The sequence below is a fragment of the Dermacentor silvarum genome, chromosome 11 (assembly GCF_013339745.2).
Source record: "Dermacentor silvarum isolate Dsil-2018 chromosome 11, BIME_Dsil_1.4, whole genome shotgun sequence".
Taxonomy (NCBI): Eukaryota; Metazoa; Arthropoda; class Arachnida; order Ixodida; family Ixodidae; genus Dermacentor; species Dermacentor silvarum.
The window spans coordinates 77,622,975-77,645,144 of record NC_051164.1 but is presented as its reverse complement, the minus strand read 5'-3'; the positions used below and the strand labels follow the sequence as shown (position 1 = coordinate 77,645,144).

General features: G+C 45.4%; 1 protein-coding gene across 1 annotated transcript in view; it reads left to right on the top strand.

The window, feature by feature from the left end:
• LOC119432691 (uncharacterized) overlaps positions 1 to 17,059 on the top strand; it is a 51,498-nt gene extending 34,439 nt beyond the window's left edge. The window contains 6 exon segments of the mRNA XM_049659107.1: positions 2,325 to 2,564; positions 4,257 to 4,363; positions 7,135 to 7,194; positions 7,196 to 7,277; positions 9,564 to 13,309; positions 13,345 to 17,059. Of these exon segments, the coding sequence (XP_049515064.1) occupies positions 2,325 to 2,564; positions 4,257 to 4,363; positions 7,135 to 7,194; positions 7,196 to 7,277; positions 9,564 to 9,718 (644 nt within the window). The 3' untranslated portion in view covers positions 9,719 to 13,309; positions 13,345 to 17,059.
• Positions 17,060 to 22,170: the final 5,111 nt, after the last annotated feature.

Genomic DNA, 22,170 nt, shown 5'->3' with positions numbered 1-22,170 from the left:
CCGAAAGTTCTCGGGCCGGAGCAGATGCAAAGATATGTGAGGGTCATCACATTGAAGTTTCGTTCATCACATTGCACATTATGGAGTGTTGTTTATTAAAAGCATAAATGGAGCATTATGATTGACTGAGGAGTTTATTTGCTGCATAGTCTGGACTCATTGATGAATGCGAATGGTAGCGGTTTATCTGGAAAACTCTGGCCTCCTGAGTGACCTTGCATGCTCTACTACAAAACTTCTGGTGTTTTACATCTACAATGGCTGCAGGGATAAATTGCACATTTTCGCTGCAACATTATGCTCTATCGCGCACATTTGATGATTTGAAATATTCGAAAACTATTCGAAAGCTGTTTGTATTTATATATGGGGATTATTCGATTCGATGACCAAGTCAAATATGGCATTATTCGATTGGTTATTTGAAAGTTCCAAATATTCGCACACCCCTAGTTTTTACACCACAGTGCCATTATCTGGGGTGCATTAACGCTCTCAGTTCTGTATGTAGCGCGGCAATCTAACATTGAGTGAATAGGTGAAGTTCATGCAGCATAAGAGAACAAACAGAGATAAAAATATGTATGAGTCATGGAGGGAAAAAATGCTTTAGAGAACCTATACGACTGTAAGGTATCATAAAGGCAATCATATGAAGCAATTGTAGAGAATTTGGTAATAGGTGGGGTCGGGAATAATCATTGCGAGAGATGCAAGTTCCCGGCGTTGTAAAGTAGAAGGCAAGAAATGCAAATTTTTTGCCACATTTAGTGTGGCTTCAAGAAGAACAACTGTTTCAATTTTGCAGTATATACAGTCTAATCTTGACGATTCGAACTCGAAGGGGCCCGAAAATTTGTTTGGTATAAAAGAAGTTCGAATTAAAGGAAGGACTCATTTTGAAGTATTTGTGCACGATGTACGAACGGTGCGAGTCGTGAAATGCGGCACGCAAGCACGTAGCAAGCGAGGGCCACGAAACTGCCCACGCGTGCCAACGCTCGCTTCCTGATTAACCGCAGAAAACGAAACTTCAGGGAGCGGGCAGCGCAGGCACGACAACGGTGCGCACGCGAAGACCGTCGAAGGTGAGGGAGGAGGGCAGCAGAGAAGCGCATTTGGCCTTGGCTACGCCGTCGTTTCGGTGGCAGGGGCTTTGGTGGCACCCCCCGGCCTCCCTCTTAACTCCTTCGTAGCTCCCCCACCTTCGACTGTCTCCGAGAGCGCACGCCGCCGTGCCAACGCCACTGCTCCTGCCGGCCCAGCGCCAGCTTCGCTCCATGAAGTATCGTTTTCTGCCCTGATCGGCAAGTTGGGTGGACTGAACCGCCGCCGTGGCTTCTCTCTGCGACGCAGCCGCAGTGTTGGCTGAGACCTCGGCTCGTACACGCGTGTTCCGGCGCGACGTTTCACCGTCGAGAGTGAAGTTTCCGGCGCGTTTTCTTTTTCTCTGCGTGGCTTTGAGGGGTCTCTCTTAAGCTTTTGCTCTATGGCAGTGTCAGAGCAATGCCGGTCGGAGGCGCCACCGTGTGATTTGGCGCGCTGCTGAGGGCATTGTCAGTGCGCCGTATGTTCGAATTACCCATCGCAAATGCTTTCGCGTACGAAGTACCAGTCTTTTTTGCCCATAGGAATACACATATCTTTGACTGGACCACAGCGTCAGTTCGAATAAACCGGAAGTTCGAATTAAGCGTGTTCGAATTAACAAGATTTGACTGTAATAGCGAATTGTTACTCATTACCAAGCAGCAATACTAAGCAGCTCTAGTACTAAGTGGAGTTTTGCAACAATCTGGCATTCAATGACCTGAGTGGTAGTAGACTTTGCTAACACAATGGTATTGCAAGAAAGTTACTGTATTTGGATGCTTTCATGAGATCAGCATAAGCTACATTTCAGAGGAATAGTGTGACATTCTTGTCATTCAACTTGTTCCCTTGGCTTGCCCAATTTCTTTATGTAAATTGCATAAATTCCAGCAGCCTTTAGGACCACCATAGCATGATCTTATGTTCTGCATCAGTCATTACAACCCGCCATAGTGGCTTAGTGGCTATGGCACTGTGCTGCAAATCATGTATTTGATTTCCAGCCGCAGCAGCCACATTTCGGTGGGGGGCGAAATTGCAACAACACTCATGTATGTAGATTTAAGTGCACGTTACAGAACCCCCAGGTGACAAAAATTAGTCTGGAAGTCTTTATTTCGGTGTCTTCCACAGCCCTCCAGTGTTTCTTTTGGAGTTAAACCTCATTAATTAATTAGTGAATTATTCAGTCCGTACCATCTTTTGAATGTTTGAGATGCTTCTATTCGCAGCGAGAGAGCCCGTCTCCATCAAGTGCCCGGTGGCAGGAAAGTTCCGGTTCGACCAGACAGGCGACATACCTTTCGAGACGCGAATCCGTGGAGGTGTCACCCAGATTCCGCGACCCAACGTATACTGCAAGGAGAACATCTCTGACTTCTCTGTGTGCGACAAGGATCAGAAGATCATCCTCATCGATGCCAACTACTGCATTTCTGTTGACTACTATGGCCGGCCTGTGGACATCTACAGTGAGTAACTGCGCAGGTCTCATTTCACCATCGACTATTTAGGCTTCAGTTTGCTGAATGCTAGAAGTGAGGTTACTTAATATAACAGAGCATCCCTTTATTGCTCAGACTTTGTCATTGAGGTGATATAAGATGAAGTGCACCATTCGCTTGTTCAGCAGTGTGGAGAAATGGTAACGAGCTTGAAGTGAATAAAGTGGCTGCAACTTTGCTGAAGGCTTCGAAATTTCTTCACTACTGTTGGCTTAGGGTTTGCACACTATTTGACAACTTTGTTGGGTCTACATGAAATGTAATTACCTGATTTGATTCTGATTTCAACACTGTCATCCTGCAAAAGGAAGGCGAGTTGAGTGGATTCATACCTTATTTAACAGCTGTGAATTCTCTAGCTATGCATACGAATGTATGAGCTAGGAATCCTTTCAGAGTTACAATCCAACGTGTCATTCTGATGCCACGATATGTGGCTCTGAATTAACAGTAATGTAAGTGAGGTTCAGAAGTGTCCTTTCATGACTTGACGTCTGGTAATACAGTAAACCATTAATTCGATCCTTCTGTTAGTCCTTCCATTAATTTGATCCTGAATGGAAGTCCCGGCCGGCGTCCATGCATTTCTTTGAGCCCAAACTTTCTTTATTTCAATCCTAAAGTTGACCTTTGCCGGATACTTCAAACTTGACCAGTCAGCACGCACGCACCTGACCCCTATGGTGACCCAATAGCGACCCCTTTAGTGGTAGCATCTGTCTTGGCAGAACTCAGGGGACAGCGAATGCATTTAACACACATAATCTCCCTATGAAGACACTTATTTTCGGCCTGCCCTGGGAAGGTTTTCAAGCAATAACCGTAGCTCACAATCTCTGATTACGGTATTTACCCAATTCTAATGTACGCCTTTGTTTTCTTTCTTTTTGGAGAATATGGCCGAAAATTGCCTGTTTGGTGCAATCGGATATGATACCGAAACTGCCTTCATGACGTTCGTGTCCTACTGCCTAACATGGATGTATTGCAGCGAAGCTGAGTTTAGGAAACCAGCTGGCATAGTGCAACACATATTAGACCCTTGTCTTTTTTTTTCTTGCTAAAAAATTGGATGCGCGTTAGATATGTACAGTGCTCACGAAATGAAACGCGTCAATTTGGGACTAACTAATGCGCATGCTTTTGTTTCCACCATCGAGTTACATCTGCGTAATTTTGACACGTACACTTAGGTCCGCATCACCTTGGGTGACCAGATGCCTGGCGACATGACATGGTACGCTCAAGTACTTGCATATATGCAAGGTTCTACTAAATGCTCCGTGTCGCGTTTCATTCTGTGAGCACTGTACATTGTTTAGGAGCTTTAATGTCATTTTTACATTTCTACTTTGAGCACGTGGGAAGTGGGCGCGGCGCGCATGTGATTCAGAGGCTTTTAGTATTGGGCAAATACGAATCAGCATGGTGTTTTGACATTTTTCCTGCATCTTGTTTAATTCAATCAATTTCGTCGGTCCCACCAGGGTCGAAGTTGGCTGTAAAACATCCTTGTAATTATAGTTGCGCATGAAGGGGCGTCACGAATGCTTTGGGCAGAGGCTTGAGAGCTGTCTAACCTGTGTGTCTTTTCTTAAGGTGTGAAACTTCTGTTAAGGTCATGTTAATTAGTGTGGGCGCTATATTTCTTCCGCCCAGGTGAACCTGACTACGAGCTCAAGTGCATTGCCTTCTGGAAAGAAAACTTACGATCATATCTCATCACCTACAACGAGGAGGATGCTTACAGCAAATATCGGTGCTGGGTAAGGTTACTTTGAAATTCCACGTTTACGTTATCGTGGCCTTTCCTCTGTACACTGTCGAAGCCACGATGGCTAGAGCCAATGCTGTCCTGTGTCTGAGCACAGGTTTGAGCCCTGAAGTTGGTGTAGTTTGATGTTCCCAAGTGGTCACAGCTGGGCAACGAGAAAGGAGGTAGTACAGTAAAAGCTCGATGATACGAATCTCAGGGGGTCACGGAAAATATTCGTATTAGCCGAAATTCGTATCATCGAAACACAATTAAAACTACTGTCGAATCTCGATAATTCGAACTCGAAGGGGCCCAAAAATTTGTTCGAATTAAAAAGACGTATTTTTGAAGTATTCGTGCACCATAGCATGATGCACGAACGGTGCGAGTCGTGAAATATCGCGGCGCGCAAGCGCATAGCAAGCGCGGGCCACGAAACTGCCCACGCCGGCTAACGGTCGCTTCCCGATAACGACAGAAAACGAAGCTTCAGGGAGCGAGCGGGCGGCGCCGGCACACGGGTGCGCGCGGAGACCGTCGAAGGTGAGGGAGGAAGGCGGCAGGGAATTGGATATGGCCGCGTCAACTCCGCCGCTTCAGTGGCTCCCCTCACCCTCCCTCTCAACTCCCTCGTAGCTCTCTCACCTTCGACTCCGTGCGCACATCTCCGTGCGCGCCCGCCGCCGTGCTGGCGCCAGCTTATTTTAGCCGCCCCCTGAAGTTTCGTATTCTGCCGTTATCAGGAAGCGAGCGTTTGCGGGCGTGGCAGTTTCGTTGGCCCGAGTGTGCCTCCGCCGCTGCTGCCGCAGCGTGCAAGGTCAACATGTGACTAGAAAATAGAGGAGAAGGGTTCACTGCCATTTTATCCGCGTGGCTGAGACGTCGGCACTAGTGTGTGCTAGAATACGGTTGTCTAGAACACTCTAGTCGGCACGTACACGCTTGTTACGGCGCGATGCAGAAACGGCGACCTTGCAATTTGAGAGAGGGTGAAATTTCCGCCGCGGGTTCTTTTTTTTTTTTTTTTTTCGTTCCTTCGCGCGCCGCATTGAGGGGTCTCTCCTGAGCTTTTGCTCTATGGCTGTGTCGGAGCAATGCCGGTCGGAGGCGCCGCCGCGTTATTTGGCGCGCTGCTAAGAGCATTGTCGGTACGCGGTATGTTCGAAGTAAGCGTGTTTGAATTAACGAGTTTCGACTGTAGCTAAATTAAAGAGTCAGAGATGAACTCAGGCACATGTACGTAAAAAGCATTTATTTCTTGAAGCGCCACCGCTTCAACCTCTTCGCGCCCAGTCGCGGAGTCCGCGCTGTCCGGCGCCGTGCCTCCGCACCAAAAGAGGAGAGAAAGAGCGTGACTGCGCGCTGTTCTCTTTCGCGGCCGTCGGTGGGGCGGCGTTTATTCGTATCAACCAATGCAGGCTGAAAATCGATTCGTAACAACCGTTCTCTAGCACGTTGCAAAGTAATGGGGCTCGGCCGGGACCACAGAAAAATTCGTATCATCCAGAAATTCGTATTAGCCGTGATCGTATCATCGAGGTTTTACTGTAATGAGTTGTGGAGTTATTTTGAATGCGCAGGGTTCCTAAAATTTTATTTGCACCAAACTCACGATAAATGGACATGTGTATGTTCAAATCCTGTTGATTCAGATTCCATGAGATTCGAAGACACAGACAGACGAGACAATGAAATTTATTCAGGCCCTGAGGTGTGACTCCGAGACCCCCTTACGGGAAAGGAGCCACAGTGGGCCGCTCCCACGTCGGGACGGGCAGGCCGTGCCTTACCGTCGCGTCGCGGGCCCTCTGGACAGCCCGTAGCTGAGCGGCGAGGTCGGAGCTCTTGAGCGTCTCCGCCCACTCTTCTTTCGTTGTGAGATTATCGTGGTCCTGTAACGAGGGACACCGCCAGAGCATGTGTTCCAAAGTGCAGAAGGGATCGCCGCAATCTGGACAATCGGGTTCGAACGAGTCCACGTACCTGCTGGCAAGTGTAAAAAATTATACTTGTCCGAGCTTAATGGATGGACCAAGAAAACTTAAATCTTCACTGTATCGGCACGCCTTTATTTACTGAAGAAATGCGTCAGTTTTGTGCAAGAGCAGTGCAGAAACTGCGCTTTTCGTCATCTATGACGATGATAAGTGCTCGCCGGGCTGAGGGCTTGGTGGCTTCCTTTGTAAAGTGGCAGCAGTGCAGCACAGTAGTCCTTGTACAAACGGCTGTGTTTTCCACTACCGTGTGCAGATCACAATTATTTTGGTACTAGTGAGCTAGCCAGCAGCTTATTATCCATTTTGATGTATCCGGCGAGCTTGATGCCAGCACATGGGCCTCAGTAGAATTGTCTTTCATCTCCAAAAGGTTCTGCAGCTTGTCACTTTGCATGTCTCACACTAAATGAAAATAAAACAATTGCTTGCAGCAGCCAACTGCTGTTGCAACTATTACAGAAAATTCCGTTCTTGCAGCAATAGTGACCACGGAGCTCCCTAGCTTGTGGGTGGTGCAGTGCCATGCGGGGTGCAAAATGCAATAATGGATAAGCAAAAAGCATCCCTGCTGTTCATTCCTTTCTCTCTGAGGGATGGTTGCAAGGATGCATGCTCCGTCAGTTTATTTCAGTCGGATACTAGCAACACTTTGTTCTACTTCTTGCTAAACTCGCGAGAGTGCTTCGCTCATACATGCAGCGTAATACTAGAATGTGTTTTGTATTTTAGTTGAAGGCCTAGTTTGGCCTGAAATGGTAATCTTGGAACTTTGTCTGCTTTGCAGGTGTACCAACGAGCGGACCTAAACCGTGTGCTCATGTCCCAGTCGGTGGGGGCATTTTGCCACTGTCCTGCAAGATGTCACGTCCAACAACTACACTGAAGGCGCTGAAGTTGCCCTGGACATGGTCGAATATGAACGCGAACGTAAGTAACTTTATAGAGACTGTGCTCCTCTGTGTTTGACTTTCTGTGATTGTTTCAAGCTTAGTTTGAAGACACAAAAATTTGATAGGCAAGATAGGCGTGGTGTAATCTGTTGCTCACTAGCTTATCTTGGTCAGTGATATATGGAGCATTCCTGTTGTGTGACAAGCTGTAAATGGCTGTGGTTCTAACGTGTTACTCTTGGCAGTTTTCCCACTGGATGCAGCATCTCACAAAGCACCTGAATACAGTGGAACCTTGTTGATACACGTCTGCGCAATACGTTTTTTGGGTTGATAATTTTTTTTTCTTTGCCCGATAACACGATTTAGTTGGATAATATGTTGGATAATACAATTTTTAGATGATACGCTTTATTCTGTGGTTCCCATTAAGATTGTATCAACGAGATTCCACTGTAAATGCTGTGCACAAGGTAGCGTATTTACACGACTGTAAGTCGACTCGAATGTAGGTCAACCCCCCCCCCCCAAAATTGCACGTCTGAAAAATAAAAATGGGGGGGGAGAAAAACCACGCGAGTGCATTTCACCCAAGGGAAATTTCTTGATGGAGTTGCTAAGACTACTCATCGTCATTAGAGTCGACCTCACTGGTACTGCTGCCGTCAAAGCTGCTGCCGTCAAAGCTGCTGCGGTGCCACAGCACGTCGTCATCAAGTGTGAGTCCACACTTCGCGAACAACCGCACCACGACATCGCGCGGTACAGTCGCCTACGCAGAGAGGACCCACCTGCACGCAGTAGCCAGGGAGGCCAAATTTCCTCGCGCTGAAGCCGCCACTGCCGCACCACATGTTCACTGACTCCAAACTTGCGTCCCGCTGCGCAGTTGTTAGTTTCCTCGGCATGGAGGATAGCAGCCCGTTTGAACGCTGCTGTGAACGAGTGCCAAAAGTTCTTGGCACTCATGACAGGTGCGACGATTCAGCACAACAGCAGAAGTGACAGATGCGCGCGGCCGTCGAAAACAATCGTATCTCAAAGAAAAGCTCTTCCGCCAACTACTAATACCCCCCAAACGATGGCTCTTCCGCCAACTACCAATTCCCCCCAAACGGCGGCTCTTGTATGATCGATGCTCCCACAAGAGCCGTGCGCTCGTGGTGCGCGCAATCAAAATGTATGCAATACGGTAAATTAATACGCTACGTTTCTACCGTAACCATGGAATACGTAGGTGCAAAGTTGTAACCACGCCGTAGCGCCTCTGATTTCTCGTTTCTCCTGCCGTTACTAGCGGTACACGGTTCGGATTCGATTCTAAGTCGACCCCCCAACATTGGATTATCAAATTTGAAAAAATGGGTCGACCTACAATCGTGTAAATACGGTACTTGCTTGTCTTGTCAGTGGTCACTGTGTTTTAAAAGAGCAGTGCCAGGAAAATTTCCTTAGTTTATTCGGTATAGCTGTTGACACTGCAGTTATGGCATAAAGCCTCAATTCCTTGAGCATTCGTCATATCCCTAGCTACATCATCTTTTGATGAAGCATATTCAAAGTTCACGCCATGTACAACTTGGCTTCAGATGTGATGCAGCCTGCAGGCATCACAGAAATCAGCGGTGTGATGTTCGCATGTATGACAGCTGGTGATGCCTATGCCACTCAGCCCGGTTGAGCAGTCGAAGGCCACATGGCAACCATGTTGCCGAAAGCTGGGCACCTGTGAACAAATTAGCCCTTGCACTGTCCTTAACTCCACACATTGCTGAGAGTGCTAGAGTGCCCTTTTCACCTTTTGTCTGTTCTTATCCTGTCATTCGCTCAGTGCATGCAGCTTTTGACGGTATAATTGTGGTGGGGTCTACCGTAACTGCAGCAGGCACTGGTGTATGTCATTCATGTATGATGCAGTTAAAATGCCGCAGCGACTCCATGGTTATACAGTCAAACCTCAGTGTAATGAACCTCGACTTAACGAAATTCGCGATATAACAAACTGTTTTTATCTCCCCATTTCAGTTCCATTGAATTAACGAAACCTCAATATAACGAAATTCTCTATATAACCAAGTTTTTATCTGCAAGTACAACTTCGTTATATAGAGGTTTGACTGTAGTGTTCTTTTACTGAGCATGACGTGGTTTCAATTCTTAACAGCATTTCAGTGAGGAAGAAATACAAAACTGTTTGTTTTATATTTATAATTTAGGTGCATGTTGAAAAATACCATAGGTGGTCAAAATTTGCCTAGAGTATGGTGTCTCAACCAACTAACACGAGTCGAGTGTGCTTATTTCGGTCTCTTTGCATTTTCAGATGATGACTGTCCGATGTACTTTGATGACGGATCCAATCCGTATCAGCAGATTGCCGAGCAGGCGGCAATTTTGATGGGCTCGGCAACTAGCCTCACCTGCCACATATCACTTGTACACCTCATGCTTCTGGTATGTTTGCGCTCCTTGCTGTGACTGCAAAGCAGTTGATCGGGCAAGGATTGTATGCTGTGGATCTGAAGAGGCTCAAGACTTAAGACTGTAAGATGTGTCCGTGTCGTGCATGCAGTACGTCTTCTGTCCCGTGCACATGCAAAGTGCCCAAAACTCTTGCGGCTGGCGTGTAGGAGGTAGTCTGTTTGTACCTGCGTTGAGAGGAGGTAGAAATTTAGTTTGAGCGGAGCTAACCACCTGGGATAGTTTGAAATGTTTGATCTCTGCACAGTGCCAGGGCATGCACACGGTCTCGGTGCTGCGATGCCGGCTGGTTTCTTTCACCTGGCGCTGTTTAGGTGCACAGCATCCTGGAGCCTTAAAGCTAGCCGAAATGTGATTTAACTGGTGTTCTCAGGACATAACTATGATGTGTCTATAGTTGGTGACAACCTAAAAATGCAGTGGTAAATACATCGGTGTCCAACGCGAGGAGAATTTGTATAAATGTTTCGGACATTTTGGTTCACTTATCGTCATGACGCCACGGTGGAGCTGAACATTTTTAACATTGGTGTCTCTTGGCAACTACCATGTTTACTCACATAAGTTCTGCACTTTTTACAGATTTTTCACAGGCTGCAGGCCTTACACGAGGCAGGCCATTTGCCAGTACACTGAAGCCTGGAACTGTGCTCTAACAGCTATGCAGAATAATGCAACCACTATCAGCCAGCTATGATCAGTTTTATTCAGTCATTCTCATCATTTCCGCTGTCCTCGTGGTTTGACAAGCTAGCCTCATCGGTGCTCTCCCAAAGCTGGTCGTTCTCCATGCCGTCCATTACTAGTTGAGATTACCATCCCTACCAAACTCTGGACGGCAGTCTTGAATTAAAGCACACACTTCTTGCAACAGTGCCCTTTTAGTTGCATCTAAGCCTACCAAACAGCGGGCCCCAGCAGATCCGATACCGTTGATACTGTACCGGTTGAGGCAGGTGTACGGTGACGATGACAATGCCATCATCGCCAGGACAGTAAGTAGTGCCACCTAGTAGTGGCTTGCAGAAATCAGCCAGCACATGGGCGTCGCCTTGTCATGCAAATGGGTAGTACAGTGCAGTCCACTTATAACAATATCAAGAAGAACGAAAAATCCGATCGTTATAACCGATCATCGCTATATCTGGACTGCCGTTAAAAATAAAGCGAATATATTTTTGAAGTCCCGAAACCAAATTTGCCACTTGCGGTAAAAATTGACGTTGTAGAAAGTAGGCTGGGAAAAACAAAACGTTTATTTATACCTCTAAATAGCGTCTCAATCGTTAGGTGCGCTGAAATAGAAATCTGCGCTTGCTTTCGCAGAAGTTTCGGATTCACAACTGCCGTGTGCATCGTGTCCAGCTGCTGCGCGAACACTGACGGCTATAATTTAGCGTGCGTCAAATCAATGAGCGACTCGATCGACGACATTGCACTTTGGTTAAACATCGGGATCGGTGTCAATGAAGGGCCATTGTCAATCTCGTCGTCACTGCCGCTGCTGTCGTCGCCTCTGTCACACAACGCTGCCGTCTGTCGGGACAACGACCGCCCCGGCGGAGATCTCTTCGCAGAACGAGGCAGCACTACCTGCACTTAGAAACTCCTCCATAAAAGCACCACCTATTTCATCGTCAGTAGCTACGTGCTCCCACAGTTCGGTAATGTCAGCGGCTTCCACCGTGTTAGTTTCACCCATGAGGGTTTCGTCCTGGCGCACAAAGCCTGCTTTTTCCGTTGATCGGCATGGCCACTGCTTCTATCCTTTATGATCGTGGCGCTCCCGGTTTTCCTAATTGTCGATATCATCGACTGCGCGAGCTCGTACTTCTTCGAGTCTTGCTAAATTTGCAGCTTCGTCTCGAGAGACACGGCTTCGCGCTTTGTCAGCGCACCTGCCGCTCCTTCCGCGGCAAATTTCCGCGCTCGCTGAGAGCGGGAGATTGTAAAGGCAGCGAAGGCCGCGCAGGCGCCGCTCACTTATCACTTTCTTCCCCCTGTCCTCTCCTCTGAACGCTCGCGCGCCGCCGCCGACGTGGACGCGAAGCAGCTGGCGCCATCTTGTGCACGCTGCACCAACTTGCGAAGCTCTCCAAGAAGCGAACACGCGCGCTAGTCGAGCCCGGTCGTGGCTCTCCGTGGCTTCCGTTCCCAACTGGCGCGCGGGCGGGATGCGCTGTGCAGTAATGGCGGCAAATATGAACTCGTGTAGGCAAACTTTCGCCCCGTCCTAGGAATGGGCAACTTAGGAACGTAAATTTTGCGATTATTCTGCATGAAAAACGCTGCCCAGAAGCAAGATTTCGATCATTATATCCGATATACAGTGAATAATATATTGCTATATATTGGTTTTTTTCTCATAGCCCTAATACATAAGTTCGTACTCTTAGGTCGACTCATCGTTATAACCAATATATCGTTATATGTGGTATCGTTATACGTGGACTGCACTGTAGTAGCAGTAGTAGTAACAGCATATTTATTTTTTGCTTGCATACATACACTAGAAAAGGGACAGAAGTAAAAGGCGCTTTATGCGCCTGACAAAGGCTTCTGTGCCTCTCGTTTGCAACAGATGCACGTCTTACTGAAAACACATTTGACGTATCATAAAACAACATGAGCGATAACAAAGTGATATTTCTCACTTACAAAAGCTGCTAATAACACACTTCTTATACGGTAGTAATATAGTAATAGGTATGTGTGTGACACTTCGTCAAGCGTTTTTTTTTTTTTTTTCCACATTTTTGCGCTCCAGTGTGGGGCTACGGGCCTTACACCAGGGCATGCCTTACATGAGTAAATACAGTATGTTTTCGAGCACGAAGGCACAGAAACCAGGTGCAGTGCAATTCTGGAGGCAGTGCTTGTATTGAATTCTCAGGTTGTCACCGAGCATGGGGAGGCTTTCTCTCTGTTCTTTCTCTGTTTGTTTCTCTCTGTTCTCGCGCATTAATGTTCAAAGAGAGGAAGAACCAAACGAAGGACTTCCAACCACATTTGCCATCGAACCCACAACCATGTAGCAGGTCTTTGGTGCTTATTACAGGCCTTCAAGTATAGTTGAAATTCAATGTGCAATCATTCACGATATGGTCGTTCATTTCCTAGGTTCGGATGTGTGACGCAGAGCATGAAACATTGGTCATTCAAATTGTTCGGTCACTTACTGTGGCAGCTCAATGACTACGGCTGCTTCCACTGAGCACAAGGTCGTAAGCTTCTTATGTATTCATGGGCAACTGCATTTTGTTGGGAGGGAATGTAAAGGCATTTCTACACCTAGTGAGCACTATCGAATCTCATGCTGATATAATTTTGACTGCTGGTGTCTATGTACTAGCCCAAGTGCTGCTTTGTTGTGTAAACACATATAAATCAATCAGTCAAGCTTTTCGTCAAAATATCGTCAATCAAATCATTCAGTCCACTGAAACTACGAGTACGAGTAGCCTATACCATGGTGGCAGTGGGGTGAAACAGGCGGGACCAGTAAGCTTGGCCTATATATATATTTTTTTTGCCATCTCTGCGAGAGCAGTTATCTTCATAGTGACATGAGTTAGGATGTGAGCACTTGTAGCTGTACTACAAAATGTCAGATATAGCTGTAGTCAGCTGTACTACAATATGTCAGTTATAGTTGTAGACCAGGGCAAGAGGTTTTAGTCGACAATCTGTTGTAGTATTTCCATACAGAGGGCCTTGGACTGAACTGGCTTGGGTGTCAGGATTACTAACAACTCATTTCAGGTTGGCCAACGCTAAAACAAACGTGCAGCATGTTGATACTGTGTCAAGTGGCAGCAAAGCTCTCCATTGGGCACAGTTTAATTGTAATAGGGGGGGCTAACAGGGGCTTGTTTTTCGCTATGCAAGGTTTGTCAGAACAAGTGTTAGTGTTACGTCTACTGACAATACATTCCAAGTTGCTTAACAAGGCAGCAGTAGGAACTGAAATGCTTGTGGCTTTTTACACCACTGGCCATGGCTTTTATCATGTGGCTAGACGTTACAGTGCAGCTGTTTTTGAGGTATGTTTTATATAATTTCTTTTTTCCTTTTCTTTTTGTAATCTTGCATGAAGCGACACATGACACTTGTTTTACTGAACTATGTAATAGCCATTTGATGTGTTGCAGCAGAAAATTATTATGGCCCTGGTGATAATAGCCATTACAGAAACAGCAAGTATCAAAAGAGCATGCCAACAAAATCAAGCTGCTTATGGGGTTGTCTTTATTTACCGTTGTCAGTAGCATTTCGGCTTGAGACATCAAGTGTAGCGCAAAAAGATGCAGTACCACAAAGGGAGGTGACGAGCGCACAGCACTAGACTTCCTATCATTCTCTACCTTGCTGAAAACACGCAAGGCACGGAATAAGCGGAATAATTGTGCAGAGTCACATTTTATTTCACTTTCAAGGTAACAAGCTGTATCTTTACGTTGACATGCAGACTTCTTTTTCTAGCTAGGCGGGCGAAAGGCGAAAGATAGCTGGGCCTACTCTTTGAATACAGAAAGCTTCCTCTACCTCTCTGGCATCATCCCAGCAAAGCCATTGGAGAGCAGCCAAATTCATTTTGTCCTGTGTTCATCTCACTCTGATCCTGATCATTCGCACTCTGCTAGTTGCGTTGTCTCCTAGAGTGAGCATCAGCTAGCCCAACTATCTGCTCTAACTGCAAAACTGCAGGGCTTTATGTCCAGGCATGAAGCCGTGCCTAATGTTTCATCAGCAGTACATTATAGGCTGATGCTGCATCAGGCATGCAACTAGTGGCAGAAAGTATTTATAGGTATCATTCTGTCCACCTATATTATACTTCTTTCTGATGTGATGGTATATTACATTCAAATTCTTCTTTTAAGGTTTAGATGACTACTTTTACTGGTTCTGAATGCAGTTAAATCTCGATATAACAAACTTGAATATAACAAAATTATCAATATAACCAAGTATTTAACTTTTTTTAACCTCTTGTCCATAGAGCGACACTATCTGTCGTGGCAGCGGAGTTGACACGGAAGCTTTGCAGGATTCGCTTCGTACTGCCGATGTAACTATATCGTCGACACGGCATGAAAACATATTTTCGGTCACTGGCTCTCAAGTTAACAAAATAACTTTTTTTCGCATTGAAATTCATTTTTTTCTATTGCTCAATAATTTCAAAAATATTACGGCCCCTTCTGTGCAGGAAAAATGTGTCGGCGACTGTACTTGTTGCATAAAAGATTTAATTTCAGTTTAACGCAATTTCAATATAACAACGTAAATTGCCAATTATACTGACTTTGTTATATCGAGATTTAACTGTAGTACTGGATACAGCATTCTCTTATCATTGGGACCATGAACATGGCTGTCAGGTTATTAATATGAACTTTGTAATAGTACCTTCATGTGTGACTGCAGTATTGTTGATTGTGACATATTGGTTGGCATTAAAACTGCTAACTCTGCTCGGCTGTTGAGATCATAATAATAATAATTGTTTACATGTGTTCTCTTTGTTTACATTTTTCTTTTTTGTTACCACATTGCATTTCTCCACCTTCTGCTAGAGCTTAAATATGATAGAGGTTACTTTTAATGCATTTGTGTATTTACACATTTGTACAGTATGTTTGTCTTGTGTACGATATGTTTGGTTCACCATGTGTGATGGAATTGTTTTATCAAAACCCATGATCAGTCCATCTTTTTGTGGAATCTCATATTTACTTTGGTGCGCATGTTAGCGAGTTGTTGAAGGCAGCGTTATTGTGTACACTGTATGATACAGAAGCCTTGGCAGTGTTATGAAAGATATGTCACATTTGAACTGCCTGTGGCTCTTGAGGTGAAAGTTTTGTAATGTTCACTTGACATGAGCTGTTTCCACAAAGATTCTCTGAAGTTTCTGAAGACAGAGTGCCAAAGAGGCAGTCTTTTTTAACAACACTGTGTTCAGGACAGTGAACGTCAAATAGCATGTGATGGTCGCTAATAAAGTATAATTAATTTTGTGAAATTAACTGAAGAACCATTCATTTACCCTTGGGCACATATTGCAGTTGTTGAATCAGTGAGAGCCAACGCTCAAAGCACATTCATTTACAAGAAATCACAGCACTAGCAACAGTGTAAAAATATCCGTCCACGGAATGTGCAGCGATGCTTCGGTGTTCCTCCTATTTATATGTTATAACTATGAAATCTGTTAATTCGTCAGTTGCAATGTGTGCCTTGAAGTTAATAATTACACAGTTAATTAGGGAATATCTAGTTTAACGTTTGGTAATGAGGTTATTGGCTGTTGACTGATGATCTATTCTGATTGCTGTAGTTGTCATTATTTAGTGCAAACATTAACAAAATACTATTTGAAGACTGGCTAGCAACTGTCTCTGGGAAGTGTACAATGTATGTCTGTCTGAATGGGAAGAGTGCAGAGAAGGTATAGCAGTGAAGAAATGGGAACATGAAAATAGGAAGCTGGAAGTGAGGTGGAAATATGAGAGGGTAGTGGCGAAGCGGAATATCACTCTATTCAATGAAGTACACTCGTGAGCAAAGGTAATGGGCCTTTCCCCCCTTTATCTGGTTTCAATTTTTGCATCAGCTAGCAAAGGTGTCATTGTTTCAGGCACATGACTATGCCCTAAACAAGAATTAATGGTAATTTTTTATTAAGTGATCCTCTAGTGTGATTTGAAAAATACAGTGGGGTCTGTAACGTAAGCATACGACAGTACATATACAGTTCACACAGGAGTGTGACGTTAGAAAAAGAAGCGTAGGAGTACAGTTATTCAGTCTCTGGAACAATAGAAACGACGAGAGAAGTCGTTTTTATTGAGAGAGAAGCAGCAGTCTTAGAAAGTCATAAAAAACCTTTAAAAAAGATGAATAAAACCATGCACTGCCTCATATGATGCAAAACAGAAAAGGTCTTGCGTATTGATCACTACTGCAATGTCGTAAGAAATTTTTGGCATTCTTTGTGGAAACAACTCTTGCATGTGGCAGTGTGTTGTGATGCTAGACCACTTCGAGCAATATTCAGTATATAGTAGCATGTGAGGCTGGAGCAAGGCTCGGCTGTGGCTATCCACCACGGTACATTCAAGTACCACATGGCCTTGTGCATGACATTCCATTACATCCGTCCATTTTTAACATGTTTGCATCCCAGTGATCCAGTCACATTCCTTGCTCTAGCAGTGTATTGTATTGCTGTTTGTACATGTTCTAACACTGCTGTCCTGGTGTTTTTACCGTCTTTACATGAAATGCTGTTTGCCATGCAGTTAAATAAACTTTTATTTTTATCTGAACAGAGCTTTGTCCAGTGCAATATAGCATTGACGTGAACTTGCCTCACTGATTGTACTGTGTGGCACAAAAGTTTTGATTCAATATTCAATGCAACAGGTGCTTCTTGAACAGCAGCTGGAGGTTTAGTTCAGCTTGTGTGTGTTTTGAGATTTTAACGCATGTGGTAGGGAATCATCCTGCACACCTTTGGCCCCTGGTATTTTTTTTCTAACGACTTGGTACCCCAACTAACTTGGGGCACAATCCGCCTTCTGTAGGTACAATCTTTGTCCCTTGTGTTTGTGTACTGACATCCCAACTTGCATGAGGACACAATCCACCTTTGCGTACCATCTTTCTGTCCTTCATGCTTGCCAATTGATGTGTGACTTCTATGTGGTTGGCCAGCGTCAAGCTTAAATTCAATCTAGCTCTGACAGCTGACTGTGAGTGCTCGAGTGCAAGCTTGACTGTGAGCTGCTGCAGTACTTGGGAATGGAGGTACTGACACCAAATTTTAATATAGTCAAAGTGATGCTATCCTGCTAAATCCCCCAAATTACTAGATGTATGCAAGGCCTATTGGTGTAGAAATATCAAGTACAGGAGAACCTCGTTCATACATTTTAGAAGAAAAAAAAAAACATGAGAAAAGATTGTAGAAACCTTTTCTTGTTTACATGGGATCTAGCAGCCGGAAAACGGATCATACAATCACACTTGGGTGACGTATTGAACATCGGCACCGAAAGATCAGGTTTTCTGGGATTGTATGAACCGGTAAAAAGAAGTAACTGTGGGTAATTTTTTCTGTTCTCGATCATGAACATTGGTGCCAGGGAATCACACTTAACGGGATCATATCAACAAGGTCCTGCTGTATTGCTGGCAGCCAAGGACCCTATATAACTTATAACAGAAGTGAAGCCAAACTAATGCAGCATTACTGAGGGTACAAAAATATGCAGCTTGCTACTACTTGCAGGAAGCACTTTATTGTTGCTTTCTGTGGAATTCAATTCGCAAACTAGGCCATGTGAATCTTGCTCAACAAGTGTCCGTGTCTGCATGTCACAGGTTTGTGTAACAAGCACCTATACAGATAGCCTGGAAAATTTTGAATAGACGAACACTAGATCCATGTGCAGCCATAGTAAGTGTTTGATGTTCCAAGACTGAGGGGGAGTCCACCTTTTTAATTGCCCTATAATTTACTCTGAAATTTTTTATGTGCATGGTTTTGTGTTGATGTGGCTTTATTTTGCCTGTACAAGTATGGTTGCCTTTGCTTTGCTTGTCCATGCATACTGCTACTGGAAGTGCAACTGTAGCTCTTATGGGTTCTCCAGATGGCTTGGCTATGTGCAAAATCATCATCACAAACGGTTGCAGTGATGCAAATCATAGAATTTTTGTAATGTAATCATACTGCAACATATAGAAGTTTGCACTAGTACATACAGTCGAATCTCGTTATTTCGAACACGCCTATTTTGAACTTCCGGTTTATTCGAACTGACGCTGTGGTCCCGTCAAAGTTATGTGTATTCCAATGGGCAAAAACGCCCGGTAATTTGAACGCGAAAGCATTTGGGACGGTTAATTTGAACATACCACGCACCGACAATGCTCTCAGCAGCGCGCCAAGTCATGCGGCGGTGCCTCCGACCGGCATTGCTCCGGCACCGCCATAGAGTAAAAGCTTAGGAGAGACCTCTCAATGCCACGTGCGAAACAAAGAAAAAAAAATGCGGCGGAAATTTCATCCTCTCTCAAATGGCAAGGTCGCCGTTTCTGAGGTGCTGAGTCGTGCTCCCTAAAGGGCTGCAGAAAATAGCACCTTTTCCTCTTCACAACCACAATCTCGTTGCGCCGGAACACGTGTGTACGTGCCGACTTCTCAGCCACGCGGAGAAAATGGCGGTGAACCCTTCTCCTTCATTCTTCCTCTATTTTCTAGTCACGTGTTGACCTTGCACGCTGCGGCTGCGGCACAGAGGGAAGTAGCGGCAGTGTCCCATTCTGGCCAATGAAACTGCTCACACCTGCAAATGCCCGCTTCCCGATAACGGCAGAAAACGTAACTTAAGGGAGCAGGCGCTGGGTCGGCTGGAGCGGCGGGGCCAGCACGGCTGGGCGGTGACAGTCGAAGGTGAGGGAGCTACGAGGGAGTTGGGAGGGCGAGGGGAGCCACCGAAGCCACTGCCACCGAAGCGGCGGAGTTGCCGAGGCCAAATCCGCTTCCCTGCTGCCCTCCTCCCTCACCTTCCACGGTCTCCGCGTGCGCCCATCGCCGTGCCGGCGCCGCCCACTCCCTGAAGTTTCGTTTTCTGCCATTATCTGGAAGCGAGCATTGGCCAGTGTGGGCAGTTTTGTGGCCCTCGCTCACTATGCGCTTGCGCGCCGCGATATTTCACGACTCGCACCGTTCGTGCATCGTGCTATGGTGCACGAATAATTGAAAAATATGTACTTCTTTTAATTCGAACAAATGTTCGGGCCCCTTCGAGTTCGAATTATCGAAATTCGACTGTATATGTTCTGGAGAATGACTACAGTTGGTGGGCAGTTAACCTTTGGATTGGTTTAATGCATGTATTATGTCTGAGAGTTATTCAAATGCATTCTTAAAAAGACATGCCCTACACATAAGAGTAACCACAAGCGTTGATAAAAGCAAAAGGCTTGCCCATGTCTTTCTATGTCAGATGTGTTTTTTAGGTGCTTTCCTGGATAGTGTTGTGATTTCACACAGCACCTGTAGCGCGTGTCCTCGTAGGCATTAGATGACAGTGTTTGCTTATAAGAAGCTGTGTGCTATAGTTGTCCACACTCTGCAAGATACACTCAGAACTCGATTTCCCCTTTATCTTTTGACGTGACTCCACTGTGATTGTTGGTGCTAAATACTGCCAGCTTCTACTCCAATGTCGAGGAGTGAGTGACAGCGAGGACCGTCTAAGCACATAACCCTATTTAAGCCACGTGAATTATTGCAAATTGCAGCAGTTCTACGGCAACCGCTGTCATAGGGACTTTCCAACGGCATTCGCGGCCTTGCCACGGTTCTTCAATGATATGACTGGAGTGATGCTTAGTTTCGGTTTTCCGTACAGTCCTCAAAAAATATACCAATAATAGCATGCCCAATTCTTTCCTGTTTTAATGGTCACGTGTACACACCTGTCTACTAATCTCCATGTGGAGGCACCCGCACCTGCTGACTGAGCATTAGCAGAAACTTGTCGCGACGGCTCAGTAGCTGCCGAGTATGAGGTCAAAGTTTCAGTTCCCAGTAGTGGCTGTATTCTATTGACACACACTGCTTGACCATAGGGCGCACTGCAGGTAGTCAAGAATATTCTGGTGCCTTTCAGCTACAGTGCCAATCATAGCCTTAGTGTTGCTTTAAAATGTTAAAAGAGACACCAAATAGAAACACTACAAACACTAATTCCCATATTCTAGAACACTCCTCCGCTCAGCAATCCACCTCTACTCGAGAAAGTGGATGGCTGCGCCGCCCATCGACAGAAGTGGTCGCTGCACTTCATTAACACCACATGGCGATTCTTGAGAAGCCTTTAGTGATGTAGAACTATCGATAGTACTATTGATACTATCAATAGTAAAAACAACTATCAATAGCGCTATCAGTAGTAATTTCAATAGTACTATCGATAGTATAAAATCAACCACGCGAACTCGTTGCAGCATAAACTTGGTTGCCCGAGTGCGTGGTATCTGGTGGTGGTGGTAACTATGACATGACTCTTTGTTATCGCAATCTACCCATCACCGAGCTCTGCAGATGTACCCCACGTACAGTTGCTAGATAAAGTGTTAGTGTCGCAAATCTCCTTGTTGTGCTGGCAACAGCGACCCGAGACACACCGTTTGGCGTCTTGCCAGTGGTTGCCATACTACCGATAGTAACACCGATTGCACTACCACGGCCGCTGGATAAAAAAAAGGTGCGGCCTGCCGCGTCGGGCGCGCTGCTATGGGAGCGAACGTGACGGCTGTAGTTGCACTGTCGGCCGCTTGGCTGTGCTGAACGGCGCTAGCTGAGGGGGATTAAACGCTTCGGCTTGCACGCGCGACGGCGTTCCAAGCGCGTTCCTGACGCATTTCCTATGCCGATGCCAGACAACAGACCCCGGCGTGTGGCGCCGCGGCGGATCACACCGTTTTCGATGCACGCGGCAGGCCGTACCTTTTTTTATCCAGCGGCCATGGCACTACCAATAGTAATACTATCGATCGATAGTTTATCTTTTTACTATATATTTTAAGATAGTTCATCTTTTTATACTATCGATAGTTAAAAAAAAACTATCGATGCTATTGATAGCCAATTTGCTGATAGTTTTGTATCACTAGAAGTGCAGCGTCTTCTTCGGCCGAGGAGCAGCGCTGTATTCAACTGATTCTAGTGGAGGAAAACCTTCAAGTCGAGGCACGTTTGAGAATACGGAGGTTAGTCAGTTTAGACCAATAAAATATTTTTTATAATCTCTATTACTTTTGCTTGATTATTAGAAGAACCTATATAATAGGTTGATTATTAGACGTGACAATGAAAGCGAGAAAAACAGATAAAATGAAATTTTGTGTCAGAACCCCCAGTGCTGATAACGTCAGTGTGACACCACAGATTTCAAGTATTTTTTGTATTTGGGCTGTTGTGACTCGGCAAACGACTCGAAACTTGCCAAATTCAGTCTATAGCTTTTTTTTTTTTTTTAGAATATGGTTTAGTCCATCTTTACCCATACAAAATTAACTAGGCCCGCACAGATGCTGTCAAAATCTGTGACGTCACGGTGAGCTGGTGCAGAAACTTTAAGGAAGCACCGTCATATGGCTTTTGTTTTTGCATCTTTTCTGGCTTAATGACCCTCCTCTCACGGTAAGAATGAATTTCTTGGTATTGATAATGATGATTCATGAATTTTATTGGTGCAAGGACCAGGTATGCTGAAACAGCACTAGAGCCACTTGGCATTGCAGAAGGAAGGGAGACTGTTTTAATACAGCTCAGTTTATTTTTCTCTTTTATGTCCCTTTAAGCCCAGCCAAACAGTCAATAGCCTCTTTGACGAAGTTGGTAATGGACAGCTTATTGGAGAGGG